Raw genomic sequence first — 18,009 nt, 5'->3', positions numbered from 1 at the left:
GGCAAGTGCGTGAAACGGGGAGCGCCAGCCCACTCCCCCCCAGGTCAATGTTTAATGGAGTATTTGGGGGGCTGTACCAGGGACCACCTAACCCCCACAACGCCTATTTAAAATGATGGGGCAGAGGCCTGTAGCAGCATGTGTCGCCCTTACCTTGGACCATCTGCCCCCTCTGCCCAAACCCCTCCCCTCACCCGTGCCCTTTTTTCGAAATCTACCTGCCCACCATACAAAAGGAATGGGTGAGTGGGGGGACGCAGGCTGTGAAGCGAGGGCCTCCTGGCTCCTGTTAATGTTTCGCCGGAGCATGAAGTGTCCATGGCGACCCAGGGTAGGAGGTCATGGGTGATAGTGAACTGGGGGGGGAGAGGAGCGTAAAGTAGGGTGTGTGTAAGCAAAGTGTAGGGCACCTTACCTTTTGGGGACGGTCCCCGACGACTCCACTCAGTGAAGAAACACATCTTGGAAGGTGTTCCAAATGAAACAAAACACATTTCCAGGCTAATTACTTCCTGCCCCAGCCACTGAGCCACTCAATGCTTAGGACCAGCCCCTTTTGTCCTGTACATGTGTGATGGTGGCCATGTTGGACTGGGCTGCTGCTGCTCTACATTGAGCAGCTGCAGTCCAAATAATTTTTTTCTCAGTCTGTGGACAAGCACCCCCCTCTGGGCATGATGCCGCCCCCACAGCCCGACGGTTGCGCCCCAGAGCTTGAACACCGCCACTGCCCTAGGCTCAGAGAAACTGCAAAACATAGTTAATTGGAATTCTTGAATGTAAATTATAGTTGTAAGAGTGAAAATATGGGCCATCATTTGCGTGAGGTAAAATCATTCAATGTTTAGTTTGTATCCAAAATAATTGTGTTACTCTTTCTATGCTAGTGGAATTTAGGCACAGCAGTGGTTGTAGTCGTTCAAGGGATGCATGGTTACTGTTGAAATTCAGTGTCCACACTTTGGATCAGAAAGGGTCCCCATCTTTAGACTGAAATATGGGATAACGAGCCCAAAGCAGAGTTATAAAAATCAGGTATTACATAGGACTGACTTTTTTGCATTATAATGAACATTAGTTATGCTATAGGAAGGACATTATACATTTGGTTAAAGTCACAAGCCTCAAGAACACACCAACTCTTTGAAGGCATCAGGAAGTAGACCCAGGCACCTGAGGAAATTTGGGCTTCAAACATTTATTAAAATCATAATAAGGTTGGGAAAAGTCTCAACCTGCCCTATGCTATGGTGGGATTTCCCTACCGAACTGAAACTAATGGTAGTCTGTGTCAGGAAGTCCAAAGTAAATGTCTGTCTGTGTCCAAAACCTATACGTGCCCTCACATCGATTTGATCAAAACGTGTAGGGATTTCCCCGTCAAATGAAAAGTGTTCAAACAAAAGTCAGAGCTCCTTCCAGCTCTTGTTAGAAAAGGGGTTCTCCCGTCCCCTAGATTCAAGACAGTTTACTTTCTATCAAAGGGGGGGTTCCCTTCGCCAAGCTTTCAAGTCTCTCAATCTTTCCAAAATAACACAATTCCTTGGGATACTTCCCAGCTTTCAGGCTTCTGTGTCTTTCACCAATATCGCAAAGTTCAGTTCTTTAAGTTCACAATATGCAAGCTTTTCTTGACATTCAATCTTAAACCTATAAATGAGACGAGTGGCTACATTTTAGTTGTGTGAATTCGGTCTAGGCGCAGTTGTCAGACCACATGGTTCACCCATTACAGGTCACGCAACCGACACACCTTTTTGGCTGCTCTTCCACAATTAAACTGCCATGGCTTCAGCTCAACAGTGGTACTGGACTTCTACTCTTGCAGCTTTTTTCAATACTTGTTTTGCCGCCATTCACTTGTTGGATTATCACATATAATAGTTTTTCTACTGCTTCAACTTTCAACTTAAACAGCTTCTCTTTTCCTTTTGGCTCTTGCAATGCTTGCTTTCTCTCAGATTCTACAATTCAAAGTTCCTTATATTCTTTGCCAATGCTTGCTTTCTTTAGTTTACAGGATTCACAGTTGCTTTGTATCAGGGAACGCTTTTCACTGCTTTCAATCCAAGTGGCATTCAATTATTATTATTTTCTTTTGATTCATTAGTCAAATCTTCTCATTCACTTTCAAAGTATTCTGCTTTTCAAGCACTTCCTTGCCATTGTCAACTTCATTACAGTTTGGTATTCACAAACTGCTACATTCATTACTTTCACATCATCATGGTTATCAATCATCTGTACTTTAAAGTTGTCCCAGCATTCCCGGTGACTACAATGTCCTTCGCTCGCTCACTCGCAAGCGCTCCGACCTGCAATCACCACACTACTCGCACCACAGCAACCCGGAGTCATTCAGCCTGCTTTGACTCACCGGGTACGCTGTCTGTGTGTGCTGTCCTCCGCTTCGGTCAGTTCTCTTTGGTTGTAGCTGCTCCCGGCTCGGCACCCCTCTCTTCCAGGGTCTTTGACGCCTCGGGTTACCCAAGAGGGAGTCCTCTCCTCTTGACTCCAGGAGGTCGGCCGGCCAACCCTGCCACCAGAGACCTTTCAAAAACACCCACACAATACAATACTTTGTACACAAGCCTCCCTGCCTTCACCTCCGGCTTCTCCTTCTGCAAGCATTCCACCGGCGATATCTCTAGCCTCATCTGAGTGAGCCATTATACCTGCACTTGGCCCTCAGGTGCAGGCAATATTCTTCAATTGCACAACAGTATTGGTGCTCGGCATCCCTCTTCCTCGTCCCAGTACCAGAGTGGTGTTTGTGTATGTCTGAATTAATAAAGGATCGATGGATGTTTCTATGTTACCTCTTCCTTGTCTTAGTACCTTAGTGGTATGTATTGGGAGATGGTTTCCCCCCATAAAGCCTGGGGGACATTTGATTCCTTATGAAAGGGAAATTGGGGATACCATGTCTCCCCCAAGGATGCCCCATACCCACTCCCAAGTCTCTTCCCCCCAGGCAATCCTCCCTCACATATCCACCCCCACAGTCAGGATCCAAAAACGGCAGCCTTTACCTTGTGGGGAGGATATAATGGCGAAAGAAGTGATGACGCCCTCAGACTCCTCACAACTCCAAAAGACGGTTGAAGGGTTTTTATTTTGATTTGTAGCAAAGGGCTCTCTCAGGGCCGTCCCTCACTATCTAACCTAGAGATAGGGCAGTCCCTCCCTAGCCCAAGTGTCCCTGTAGGCCGGACTGGTCATTAGAGATCAGTAACCACAACTATCTACAAACTGCGCAGCTCAAGGTGTCAGTCTAAAGCAAATGCATTAGCTGTCTAAACTCCTTATGGGAAAAACTCTAGGTCCTTACTCGAAGCATCCCCATGGTTATGTGACTCAGGGTTTGTGTATTCATCCCACCAATCTCTGAACAGATTACAAACTGTCTCACTCGAATTAGTCACTGGATGGCACTCCACTGCCTCATGCTGAACTCTTCAAAGACAGAGTTCATCTTTCTCTAGGTTTCCAATGCCACCCCGGACCTCCCCATCCCATCTCTCTCCCGCCTGGCCACCTTGCTCCATTGCACAAGGCTCACAACCTCCTTGATAGCAACCCCCTGCAACAATTTCTCATTACCGCTGCCTTTGCACTTATATTAAACTTTTCAGCATTAAGAAATGTCGGTTTCTTACTCTCTACACTCTAAGAAAACGCTAATCTCAGCTCAGCATGCTTGGCTGCTGCTCAAGCCTACTCCTTGACATTCCTCCCTACTCTGTCCTCCCTCTAGACAAAGTCCTGAAATTGGTACCTGAACTCTTTGCAACCTAACCAGATCCTCCCCAACTAGTATCTACCGACAACATGCTAATTGGATCTCCATCCAAAACCACTCCCTTTTGAATTTCCCTTTCCTTGTCGACAAAAGCTATCAACTGTCTTGCTCTTCAGTAGCTTTCTGATTGCAGATCTGTTTACGCACCCTCATTCCCTCCACTACTCCTCTGCACTGTTCATTTTCCCATGTCTTCCTGCATGGCCTCTTGCTTCTGCTCTTTCTCCATACTCCTCGCTCCACTTTAACCCACTGTCCACCACAATTAAAGACAGCCCAACTAGGGAACCTTTCAAACTTTGGCTTGAACCACACCTACTCATTATAGAGGGAGTTCCTCTGCCCTATCCCCATTCCTCCCTACCTGATCACATTCACTGCAACCTAATAATGTAATTTTGTATATTTATATATTGCTACTCTTTAGTTTGAACCACCTGTCCCCTTAGGTTAATATTACTTTTGTAAATCACCGGTTTGGTTTGTCCTTGTTATATGTCCCACTTTTATTTTACACTTGCATAAACTAGCTCACTACTTGTTGTCATCTTTGCTCAATGGTATAGGCACTCTTTGGGGGTCGGGAGGAAAGCTCAGGGGCAACGCGTTTGCCTTGGAAGCACAACAACGCAGAGCAACACAGGTTCGAATCCTGGACCCGCGCTTGTAGACTGGTCTACAGTATTAAGTGCGTTATGAAAGTTTAATTAATGCTTCTGCCGTCTTCTGCAAATGTGTTAAGTCGTTTCTGACCGGAATTGACATCCCTGTTCTTCAAATAAATACAAATGCATTATGCCAGTGATTGAGTCAAGGGAGAGGAGTTGCCTAGATGTAAACAGTTATTAATTTCTTCAAATTCAGAATCGCTGTTAAGAACGATGGATTTGCAGGGAAATAGGATTCAATTACATGGGAGAAATGTGCACATATTTTTCTAGTGTTAAATGCTAAATCCTCTTTTAGCTTCACCTGGATAATGTCCTCCAACGCACACCAGTATAGTTTTTCTTTGGTTCTGAATGTTGTCTTTGAAGGTTTCCCACGGGAGCACCACTAAGGCTATGGGCCTCATTACACGGTAGGCGGTGGACCAAAGTGCTAATAGCACCTTGGTCCATGCCGGTAAAATACCGGAACCGCCTTGGTGGAAAGGGGAATTACCGTCCTATTCCAAGGTTGGCGGGTCGGTAATTCCCCCTTCCACCATTGCCCTTCCCCATTCCCATTTTTGTCCCCTAGGGCATAATGGGAATGGGGAAGGTGCTAATTACAGTACCGCAAATTTGCGGTGCCGTAATTAGCACCAAGGTCCCTTAGCGGGTTGGTTTTTAACGCCTGCTAAAAGCAGGCGTTAAAGCACCAACTCGCTAAGGGACCTCGTAGTAAGGCGGTAAGGGTTAACGGTCACCGGTACCATTACCGGTGACCGTTAACCCTTACCGCCTACCGTGTAATGAGGCCCTATGTCTAGTAGCTTGGTAGTGTTGTAAATTATACAGTGCACACAGTCGACGGCCATGGTTACTGGCCTGGTAATGTTGTAAAGTATACAGTGGACACGGCTGATAGCCTTGGCTAGTGGCTTGGTAGTGTGGTGTATATATACAGTGGGCAGTCGAAGGCTATGGTCAGTGGCATGGAAAAACACGATAGTATAACAAAAACCTTGAAATTCACAGAAAGAAAAACTTTAAGTGAAGATTAGCTAAGGTGCCCACATGTATCATAACAAAACCCCTGAAATTCAGCGCATTGGGGAAGTCATGACCAGCTTAACTCAGCGCGTTCCCATTGCAAAGCCCATGTGCACATACATATTATAAGAGATGGGATTCATAATGATATACAAAAGGCCATTAGGAGGAACCATAGCATTATGGGAGACATCAATAGTAACGCGCATAGTTAATCCAGTCATGACTCCCAACCCCCAAGCGCTGAATTTCAGGGGTTTTGTTTGGCGGCTGCCACACTATAGTTAAAGTGAGTATCAAGTTCCATAGGAAACCCAACAATTGAATTGCTAATAAACTTTGCCTTGCATGACGGATTTGGATGATATTTTGCAGACGAAATGCTTGTCAAGCCCAACCCCAAGCGCCCCCCACCCCCCTTAGATTGGATATTTTGGGAAAGATTTATTAAGAAATGAAAGCCTTATTAAAAAAAAGGAAAAAAATCACTGTTTTGGGAACTCTAATTTTCCCAGAGAGAAAAAGTCCAAATGTCTGAGCTGGGCAAAAAACGCTGCATGGAATTTTGCCAAATAAGAAACAACTTGGGCCGAAGCTTTGACTCAATTTCCAGGAGGAGTAGTTTTTAAAATATTTGATGGGGGGAAAAGAGGGGCCCCTTCTCCCAAAATTAAAGCTATAGCTTCAATGGTGCTTTACAGCAGAGAGGCTGAGAGGTTTTCAGAAATGACAAAGCAGCCAGTTTTCCCAAAATACTATTACTAATAACTTTTGACTTGCTGGATGGATTTGAATGAAATGTTATCAAATGAAAAAGTTATTAAGAAAACATAAAAATGCAGTTTTCAGCCTACTACCATTCATTTAGCCATAGAGAAAAAATTACTGTTTTTGAACAGCCATCCCGTGAATACTGCTTTGCATATTTGGACCAAATTAAATAACAATTTGGGCCAAATCATAGACTTAATTTCCATGACTAGTTTCGGGTAAATCTGTCGAGGAGTGTTTAAAATATTCAACTGAGAAGTGGTGCCCCCTGTTCCTTAAAACCTATAAATATATACATAAATATATATATATCAGCCTTGGTGCTTTGCAGCAGAGAGGCTTTCCAGAAATGAAAATCAACAATTTTTTTGTTTTTTTTGCTCGATGCAAGTGAATCACGCCATATTACCGGGAGAAGCCTCAAACGAAAGAACTCAAAACCCTATTTGGAAGAGGAAAAAGGATGCCACCAAACTTTGGAGTGAGCACTCCCACGACCATACAGAGTCTAATAATGCTCTCGACATCAGAAAGAGACTAAAATCTTTTCTGTTTATGTTAGTCACTCCTAGTGGAAAACTGTTGCCTGGGACCACTGTGGTCTGTGATAGGTCCACGTATGGTGTGAGTGTTTGTGAGCAGATCTCCCATTGGGTCCTCTCCGTTTTGGCGCGAAGGGAACTTTGGATAAGAGGAGGCTGAAAACACCACTACCATGTCGATCTCCTGAGTTCACACCGAACAAGGGATAAGGAGCCAAGTATCTGCAACAAGAAGCTGAGTCGAGGAACTGCTGGTGAACCGCTGAAGGTTTGGCACCCTGAGCCAATGTCGTCCTGCGAGACCCCTCTGCATCTGATCGTCCTACAACAACAGTGCTTACGTTGCCTGGCCTTAGGTGCTATAACAATACCAGTAGCAGTCACATCAGGCTAGAGGTTGGGAGTGGGGAAAAATACACCATGTGGAGTTGGGGATTTAGGGCCTGTGGGGTTGGGGACCCAGTTAAGAGTAGAACATTTTTGGTTTATCAAAGGAAAACCACTGGAATCTCACAAGATTACTGCGGCAACGCCGCAAGATGTGCTCACAATAAAATGCATCTCACGAAGCGATGAGTGATAGGGGTGTAATGGCAGAGGGTTAGGGAGGGGGGAAAGGAATTGAGTGGAGTGAGGGGTCCTGTACAAAGGAACGGGGACACGTACTGATTGCCTTTGAGGACATGGAGGACCTTTTCATACTGAATAATTTGTCCCATCATCGCAGGAATCGGCAACCTGCCACTCTACTACAGGAATTTCTGTTATTGGAAATGATTTCTGTGAAATCATCGCAGGAATCAGGAGTAAGAAAAAAAGGTTTATCATCTGCAGTACCTACATCTACTGGGCAGGGGCAATGGGTCCAGGACTCTTGATTTCAATCAAGTCCACCTTAACTATGCGACCCCTGTTATGCAGTGTATGACCACAATGATGAAATCACAGAAAACACTGGCGACATCACTAATTACATTGTACATGACATTACTGATGGTGTCACTAATGACATCACTGATGAGACCAATAATCTTTTATGTCATTATTGGTTATGTAAGTTCGAATATCTTTGTCTACCCGTTGATACATATTTTATTTAATAACTTAATAACAACATGACATGGAACAATACACAGCTACAGAAGTATCATGATCACGTGTAGAGCATTCATTTGTAGTACCTATCGACTCATACAATTTTAAATAAAAATGTTATGTTATACAAATGGTTTGAATTTCATGTATTTCAAGCAATTATTTAGTGAAAAAAGTTTAGTGGATGTGACATTAAGGTGTTGCTTTAATGCCACAAAACCTCTGAAATTTGACAGGTGCTGGAAACGACGTCAGCTTAACTATGAGATCCCCATTGTGTAGCCCCTAAACACACTGATGATATCACATATGACATCACTGGTACAGCAGATGACACATGCAAGAAAGAGAGATGCAACATTTAAAAAGCGTGTTTCTGCATATAAGCTTGCATTTAAAAATACAGGACATTTACAACCATGGTATTCTTACATATCAGAGTTACTTTGTATTATATGAGCATTGGCTATCATGAGATACTCAATCCCCTTTACCACCCTGTTCAAAAAAACAGTTCCTACGCAAAGAAGACATTTTAGTACTCCAATTATGACTTTACGCCTGTCCACTAAGGAATAAAACATATATAATAAGGGGCAGTCTCAGGCCACAAAGTTAATCACTATATTTTCTAGCTACATTTTGACACTGGACGGATTAACACAAAATGAGAAAAAGCGTGCTTTCTGAACTTTACGAAAGATCCTCACATACGTTTGGTGCAAATCCATCCAGAGGTTTGGGCTGTAGCAGCAAGCAAAATGTTGTCCCTGTTAAGATGGATTTCTGAACTTGGACCTGGAGGGGCAGAGGTAACCTCTGGACAAGCCAGACCAATCAGGGTAGCGATGGCGGCGGTCAAGACTAAGTCTCAAGAGGGGTGAGGGTGACTGAAAGACCTCAATGAGCACACAAAGCAAGGACACTTACAAATTACTCCAGACAGGTGTTATATTAAAAATATAGACATATTTATTACAAGGCCTTTGTAACATCGACCATAGCAAAGAATCACAATAATACTAAAGTAAACCAACATATCACAATCAATACAATATATATACAAGACCGACAGATCTAAGGAGCTATGAGCACGTAATATGTAGACCACCTAGATGGGGAGGAAAACAGGCAGTGCAAGTAATCATTAAACCCAGTTCGCCATCAGAAATACACCTAACTAGGAGGAAGTCCGAGCCCTACGAAGAGAGGAGCCTTATGCTCAAAAGTACCTGCACGCGCTTTTGCCAATGGACAAAATAGGGTCTCTTCAAGGGTCTCAGGCAGTTCAGGAAGGTGAGTGAAGAGACGAAGAACAAGTCCCCACTACTCAAGCAAGGCCTCCACTTGTGGGCAGAGGCAGGGTGAGAGTGCGGGAAAGAGTCGCTATTTTGCAACAGCGGTAGAAAAGAAATGGGCTCCTGCGTGAGGGGCCACCGGTTGGGGTATGGACTACTCACCGGTCCCTGACGCAGGCAGACCCAGACTTCTCCAGTTCAGTTCACGTTGCTGGCACGTTCAGATGTGATAATCAGGCCGTCTCGACACCGTTTAGGTTCCGTGTAGCAGGATGAAGGGTCGAGGGTGTCCCAAATGCAACGAACGTGCACAGGTTGTTACCCCAGCAGGGCAGCACGGCAACTGCGTTTACTCTGGTCCGGGCGCACTCGTCTCACTTCAGACCTGGGAATGCCAAGTGTACGAAATTCGGTGTGAGGGTGCCGTGGACGCAGAGCAAGCAGTAGACCAAGTTTCGAGGGCTTCCCCGAAATGGCGGCAGTGACAGAGCAAAACGTCCTGCGTAAGCTGTTCAGCCCACTGGTTGGCACAGGGACACTTCCGAAGAGGCTTACTTGCATGGTTTGATGAAGGTGCCGGGAATAGTTGATCCCACTATTCCAATGGGTCAAAGCGCCTTCGCAGACCTTCTAGGACGATCAGATGCAGAGGGGTCTCGCAGGACGACATTGGCTCAGGGTGCCAAACCTTCAGCGGTTCACCAGCAGTTCCTCGACTCAGCTTCTTGTTGCAGATACTTGGCTCCTTATCCCTTGTTCGGTGTGAACTCAGGAGATCGACATGGTAGTGGTGTTTTCAGCCTCCTCTTATCCAAAGTTCCCTTCGCGCCAAAACGGAGAGGACCCAATGGGAGATCTGCTCACAAACACTCACACCATACGTGGACCTATCACAGACCACAGTGGTCCCAGGCATTCAGTGCACTCCAGACTCTCTGGCACCCAGGATGTGTATTGGGAACCGACATCCCACCCCACATCCTGGAGGCATACACACAAGGCGTGCAGAAGCCTGCGAAAGCTTTGGGTTTCGCGGGAAAGTGCATGACCAAATAAGGACTGACCTGGGTCGGCTCGACCTGGGGAAGGTGAAGGGGCAAGATGGCCAAAGGACAGGACAAAGAACCTCGTGGCATGGCCATTTTGGAGCCAGGCTACTTATTTGTGCCAAACGCGGTAAGCGCGGATAACATGGCAAAAAAGGGTTCAAAACACAAGAGAAACGATAGCTGCCACCAGTCCTGTCCGTGACACACTTGCACAGTTCATAATAAGTCCAGCGAGAGTTTCTAGGGCCTTTGGAATGACTAGCGACCCAAGAGCGCGGTAAAGTAAGTTACAGTGCACTCTTGTTTCATGTTGCACAAAAGCTGCAACATGAGGAAAGGACTAAGGGAAACGAAGTCTCCCAGTACTGACTGTCTTAAGGGCATGTCAGTTTCCCCATAAGAATTGAGCGAAAGCCCAGAGGAGTGCGGCGGAAGACTGCGCTTCTCTGGCAAAGTCTAGATCAGGGTGTAAAACAGCAGCAAAAAGTTTACATACAATCATGAAATCTTTCCTAACAGTCCCCATTCAAGTATATCGAGATTGCAACAATTTTTTGACCCCCCCTCCAACTTTTCTCACCCTTGATGTAATCGCACCAAACTTTGCTAGAATATTCAAAGTCTGGTCTATATTGTTTTGCTAGGATTCGTATGGATTTGTCAAATGGTGCCAAATTTATAAGCTGCCCAAAAACTGCTCTTCACTGACACTGACCCTCTCCCCCTACAACTTTGCCGCCCCCTGTGATGAAACCGCGCCACACTTTGTAACATTATTCTAAGCCAGGTCTATGTTGTTTTTGCCATGATTCGTGCAGATTTGTCAAACACCAAAGTTGTAAGTCGCCCAAAAACGGTACTTAACCTACACTGACCCCCCTACAACTTCACCCCTCGCCCCCTCCGACGAAACCCCACCAAAGACAGCAAAAATATTTAAGGCCAAGTCTATGTTGTTGTCATGTTTTTTGTGGATTTGACAAACTGAACCAAAGTAATAAGCTATTTGCCGTCACTGTAATGTATGCATGTATTTTATTCACTGAAAAAACATTTAGATTGAAAACAGTTCAGATTAACAATACATTGCAACAAAATCTTTCAAATTCACTGAAAAAACCTTAGTTAAAGAGACTTTAAGGTGAAAATGTAGCATTGCAAAATCCTTGAAATTCGGCAGGCAATAGAGGCAAAGCTACTTTAACTACACACCCCCTGTTGCACAGCGTATGCCAACAGTGATGACATCACTGATGACACCAGACATGGGATCACTCATTATGTATGTTAAAATACTTTTGGGTCACTCTCTTGGTACATATAATATTTGCAATATACTTAACTACCTGGCGTTGTCTGTGTCCTGATCGAGTGGTGTCTCATGTGACCTCGAGGATGTTGCTCTTGTCCCCATGTCAGCAAGTCTTGCTTCAGTTTGCTCTGGCATCTCAAGTGACCTGGAGAAAGTTGCTCTTCCTCCGGTTGGCAAGTCGTGCTGCTGTTCGTTGTTGTGTTTCAGAAGCTCTTGATATTGATTTTCACTTTGCATCAGATGGAGCTTTTCAAGTGATGTTTGGTTTTTGTGTGGCATGTTTCAGTCACTCAATGACTTCAGCACATTTGAGACAATGTCCATGAAAAATGAATTGATTGTGCTCTCTTCTCGTGAATGAACTTAAGTAAACTGTAACCTTGCCATTTCCCATATTTGGAGTGATGTGATAAAAAACTTATTTTTAATTCCCTTTAAAAATGCTTTAATAACACTTATGAACGGTATACAGTAGTAATACATTTCAAAGGAATAACCAACACATCAAACATGTTGCTTCAGACACTTTTCCAAATGTTACCTCCTTCTAGTACCTACTGTAGTGAATCGGGTGAGCATCAGTAAGTGTGGGTGTCTACGGAGTGTCTTGCTCTAGACAAATGAGGAATCCATGCAAAATTTGGTAGCAGTGGGCACAACGGTGTGGATTTGTATTGCAGGACTAACATACACACACACACATACATACATTCCGCTTTATATATAAAGGGAACTTGAGAACATGACCTAGAACAATAGACGGGTACACATGTATGATATGAGTACTTGTGGAACATTCATTTGTTGTATTTATTGAAGGATTTAATTTAAAATATAAATATGTAATATTTTACAAATATGTTTAATTCCATAGATGTACCCGATTGTGGCGAATGTACTTTAGATATTTGTAAGATATTTATATACAGTAGTAAACAAATGTTAATAGAATAGATAGACATAGAAATATGTTGATTCCTGAGTGTTAGGAAAATGCTAAATCTACGGAATTACTTTTTCAATTGTGCTTATTGTAAAAATAATGTATAAATGTATTGTGTTCTAAATGCAAGTGTTAAAAAACACATGTAAGACAAAGTACATGCACTTATGTATAGTGATATATTATAAGAATTGTAAGCATGGGTATTCTAAAAAATATTAATACTTCATAATTCCATATATACAAAAGTAACAAAGCTTAGAAATTGAAGATTTTAGACATGTAATTGGATTTATATTACTTTCAGTTATTTTGTTTCTAAATGATGACGTTTTATTCCACTATAACAGATGGCATGCCAAGGGAAATTAATCTTTACATACTAATTTTTGTTGTAATCATTTTGGTATGTGCTTTGAATTGTGGACAATACACTAAATTTAAAGAGATTACAGCAGAATAAAATGTACTTTGAAAATGTTAATATAGTTTATGTGAAAGAAATTTGTCCTAAAAGCTGAAAATTGAATGTATGTAACCCGTGCTTTTATGAGTCATCATATATGATATGCCTGATGTCATCAGTGATGCCATCTGTGAGGCAATCTCTGATGTCATCATTGTGGTCATGCGCTGCGCAACAGGGGGCAAGTAGTTACGGTGGCTTTGCCTGAAATGTTTGCTGAATTTCAAGGGTTTTGCTGTGTTACATTTTCTCCTTAAAGTCTTTTTAACTAAGGTTTTTTCAGTGAATATATACACCTATTCACTGAAACAACTTTAGTTAAAGTCCAGTTAAGTTGACTAGATATAACACAGCAAAACCCTTGAAATTCAGCGGATGTGTGAATCCGTGACCAGCTTAACTTGGCGAGCTCCCGTTGATGTCCCACATAATGCTGTCCCCTCAATAATGCAATATTGCCATTTTGTATGTCATTGTGAATCCCTTCTCTTATAATATGTATGTGCTCATGGGCTTTGCAACGGGAACGCGCTGAGCTGGTCATGACTTCCCACATCCACTGAATTTCAAGGGTTTTGTTGCATTAAATCTGCTCTACTTAACTGCACCTTAACTAAGGTTTTTTCAGAGTATTTCAAGGGTTTTGTTATACCATAGTTTTTTTTTTACAGGCCACTATCCATGACCTGCTGTTGTGTCCACTGTACATGTTCCCCCCAATATGTTTCGTTTGGGCCTGCTAGGTTGTGGCCAGTATACATGTCTTTCGGCCCAGTAGCTAGGGCCTTCATCCATGCCCACTGTATATTTTAGAACACTACCGGGCCAGTAGGCATGGCCTTCGGCAGTGGCCACTGTACATATTCTTGGATGGAAATGAATTGTGTTTTTATGGGTGTTTAATGGTATTCACATCACAAGGTGATTTAGGAAGTCTGGCTGTATAGTCAGACATTAGTCTTCACTCTAGGATGTATGCAATTGTGTAATTACTAATGCAGCCCTATTGGTTTGGAAAATAAGAAATACTGGGGGGCAGGGGAGCGCATGGAGAAATCAATGTGTTTACGGAAATAAATGTGGAACATGTTGAATTGCACTAAACAAGTGGAAAAGAAATGACCAACAAATGTAATACTATTGGTTACTAGCAATGAGTCAAGAGAATTATTTTGGCATTTGATGCAATAAAAATTGATGAGAAGGAAAAAAGGAAGAAAAATGTGGGGTACAGTTGTGTAATGCCACTGTACATGTTACCCCACATGTTTCTTTTCGACCAACAACCGTTGTGCTCACTGGCCAGGCCCATATTTCACCCCTTGACGTGTTGCCCCAATAGGTTACCCCACACTTCACTGTTGCTGTAAAATGCCACTTTTTTTGTATTAATATCATTTCTTTAACTCTTTTCAAAACGTGTTTCCCCATAACTGCGGTTATATTAGCAATGGACCACAAATAACCCTGAATATATGTGGTTATCAGTGTGGGACACTTTTATTTCTCAATCCCGTTTTCTACCATAACCTCGAATATGCAAAAAATAAACACTAATATGCAAAAATTACCCAGAATATGCGAAAATGTTCGAGCTCTGAACTTGGTCCCCAGTCTCCACCCGCAAACTCCACAATTTCATATGCTGTCCGCTCCCCGCCCCACCTCTAGCCTGATACTATGTCATCCTTTTTCCTCCTCCAAAAGGCATTTTTACAACTTTTCGTTTTCAAATTTGTGTGAATTTTTTGAAAATATTTGCAAATATATTTCACATCGAACAAAATAAAATTGGAGGCTTTTTCATTTCTGAAAAGCCGCTCTTCTGCAAAGCACCATGGGAGATATAGGCATAATTTTGGGAGAAAGGGGCACCCTCTTCTCCGTTAAATATTTTGAAAACTACTGGACAGAATAACCGCAGACCTCTCTCAGAAATCGAGTAAACGCACAGTTCCCAAGTTGTTCCAATTCCGTCAAGCGGTTTTGCCTCCGCTGGAGCAAAATGTTCTCTATGGGAAAGTAAATGTGGACTGAGAAGAAACAGCATTTAAAAAAAATGTTAACGGCCCATTCCCATTATTTCCAATTTGGGTGTCTGGGGGAGGAGGGTTCCCGTCAAACTATTTGTTTGCAACATTTCAGTAAAATCCCTCATGCGTGTCAAAACTTATTAGCAATTCATTTGTCGGGTTTCCTATGTATCTTGATACTCAACTATAGTGCGGTGACTGCCACACTATAATATATATGTAGGTGAGGAGGAGGGTGGGGGTATGTCGTAGGGAGGGAGTTCTGGGGAGGGGAAGCCAATTACAAAACATAATCTGGTCAAATTCATTTTGCCCAAAAGTGCATGAGTAAAATACAGATTTTCAATTGAGTCTTTCAAAACATTTAGAACCTTAAAATACTTTTTGGAGTGCATGCATAAAGATCCTAGCACAGGAGCCAATCAGTCTGATGCACATTGAAAGCATTGTCGATGGTGGGTCCGGTCAGGTCAACATGAATCAAACTCCCCTCCCCCGATGCCCCCACTTCCCCGGGTTGATGCAAGCTTAGGCCTAGTTCTGTGCTGTTATTGAGTGGCGGTTACTTAATTTCCATGTCAGTGACTTTCTTGAGGTGAGGAGTTTTATAAGGAACCATGTTAGTTCCTCAGTTCTCTGAAGGGTATGCCATGTGTTTGGAATGCGAGAATCGTCACCAGGAGATAGAGAGGCTCCTTTTGCCGATACGTCAGTGCAGGGACAAAAGGGAATTACGTATAGTATTTGTGGGCATAGAGATATCCCTCATCCATGGTAGACTTTATAAATTATTATTGTTCATCACTTGACCACTTATTGTTTCGTTGAAACGACTGCTTGTAGGAGAGGACCCCACTTTAACCATGTTGGGCTCTAGTGAACAGTGTTTGAAGAACTTTTTTGTAATCATTGGAAACTCTGTCACAGCCACTCAGGGGCGAAGGGTACGCAGGAAAGGCCTATTGCGTGAAAGTCCCCATACATTAAAATTGGACTTTTTTTGGCCGTATGCCCCTCCACCCCTCACCCCCCAACACCCATGCCGGGAAAACCAAAAGTCTACGCCCCTGCGTCCACTTGTGAGAATGTTACCAAATATTTGCGTTCCTATCGGTGACGCATTGGTTGCGGCTCTCAGGGATCCCCTTTAAAAGACGGTCGCAGAATGGCTGGACACTTAAATGGTGGAACTTGTGTGCTGTGGGCCAGGAGGATAGCTCAGGGTCATCGCGTTTGAGGTGGAAGCAAGACGATACAGAGCGCTCGAATCCCGGTCCAATGCCTCCGGTCACTGGCATGATGGGTGAGATAAAAGCTCAATTTATTTTATTTTAGAAAAATGTCCTGTTAATATTTACTCACAGCTTTGTGTGTTTGGTTTATTACTAATATCACTCACTTGCACTGCATGTCATGTTGTGCGTTGTTCCTCTCTCCCAGTGGAGTGCAAAATAATGTTTACTTTTAACTACCAGCCACCCCCAAACCACTGAGAGTCACAGTGCCCTGCCAGCTACCCCCGATATCATCCTTCGCAAAGAAAACACGTTTATGGCAGGGTCAAAAGGTAAGGGCTCTGATTCGGAGGAGGAAGAAGATGAGTACAGAGTTCCGGATATCACAAAGGATGACCTGGCCACGCGGAGAATAAGGCTCAACCAGACCAAAACCTCTACCCGGGTAAATCAGCTTTCCCTCGGACTCTATGCCAGCCAAAAGCGGAGCAAGCAAGACGACGTCCCAGCACCCCCACAGGCGCAAGCTGGGCCGGGCCCAGTGTTAGTCAGGTATTGCAACTGTTACTTTTACTTGGTTTAGAGTTTGATTCTAAGCATGTGGGGTAGATCTTATTAAGGAGTTCTGCAGCTTCGGGAATGGCCTATACGTACTGTTACAGACATTGGTTCTTTTTTGGTTATTGTACAAAGTGGCTTAACACAGACTTATTTTTCGATGTCCTATTGGTTGGTTAGGAGCACAAGGTCTAGCTACTCTTCATTTAAATTGGTTGCCCAGTTGCCAATCATCACTGGATCATTGCTTTACTCCATCGAAGCTACAAAAGACACTGTAGAAAGACTAGTTATTGTCTGTTAATTACTTATCTTGTTGGCTATAATTAAAAGAAGCGCTCATGTGAAGCCATAGGCGGCAACATTTGTCCATATCAGTTACTTCTAAATGAGAAATCTTTCTAAAAGCATAAAGGGGAGCACTTTGGAAAGGGCTATACCATTAGTAGACTGGCACGTTGTTCTGCAGGCTTCTGGGCCGCTTAGATCCCATTTTAGGGCCGCACTCGTACAACTGAAGCAGCGTGTTCCTCTTTAGCGATGCCAAGTGCAGTCTGTGAATGCATTACATTTTACAGTTTTACAAAAATCGCTCTGGCGTAATGTCAGCTGTAAGAAATTGGCCCCTATCCATGTTCTTGCACTTGTATGTCAATTCCATGCTTCCCTTTGACGAATTGTAAAATGCAATGTATTCCAAATGGAGCGACACTGTACTCCAGATGTGTGGCAGCTGCCGAAAGAAGCGATCTATGTACGCATGAACTTGGGATATAGTATCAAGTTTTCATATAGCGCTTCATGACAGTCCTCTCACTTTCATGCACTGTAACCATTATCGATCATCTTAAGTGATATAATGGTACATCCTTTAATCCTCTCAGAATGATTAAGGGCTGAGGTCAGTCCTGCTGGGATTCGAGCCTGTGAAGTGCAGGATAGCTCCATATCAGGCCATGGCTTGACCTGTGAACATATGTACCGACGGTATAATACCCACAATGAATTATATCCGTTTTGGTTATCCTTTGAAAAACAAACTGCTTTTTTGTCAACGCCGTATTACCGATCTTTTCGGAAAATATACTAATGTGTCGTCTCTATGAGCGTAAATATTGGATATCTGTGGAAAGGAAACAGGCATACAAACGTTTGTATGTGGACAAGTGTGAGGCCCTTTACTGGTAACAGTTGGCATACCTCCTTCC

The 18,009-nt window shown here is 43.4% G+C and overlaps 1 protein-coding gene across 2 annotated transcripts in view; it reads left to right on the top strand.

Moving 5' to 3' along the window:
• Positions 1-18,009, top strand: part of LIMCH1 (LIM and calponin homology domains 1) — a 1,245,196-nt gene that overhangs the window by 853,597 nt on the left and 373,590 nt on the right. For both annotated transcript variants that reach the window (XM_069631748.1, XM_069631749.1), the window contains one exon: positions 16,484-16,795. In XM_069631748.1, coding sequence (XP_069487849.1) covers positions 16,484-16,795 — 312 coding nt within the window. The remainder of the gene's footprint in view (positions 1-16,483; positions 16,796-18,009) is intronic.

This window comes from Ambystoma mexicanum, chromosome 6q, assembly GCF_040938575.1.
Source record: "Ambystoma mexicanum isolate Mex_15411 chromosome 6q, UKY_AmexF1_1, whole genome shotgun sequence".
NCBI lineage: Eukaryota > Metazoa > Chordata > Amphibia > Caudata > Ambystomatidae > Ambystoma > Ambystoma mexicanum.
The sequence above is the reverse complement of the archived record's forward strand: the minus strand, read 5'-3'. Positions and strand labels throughout refer to the sequence as shown.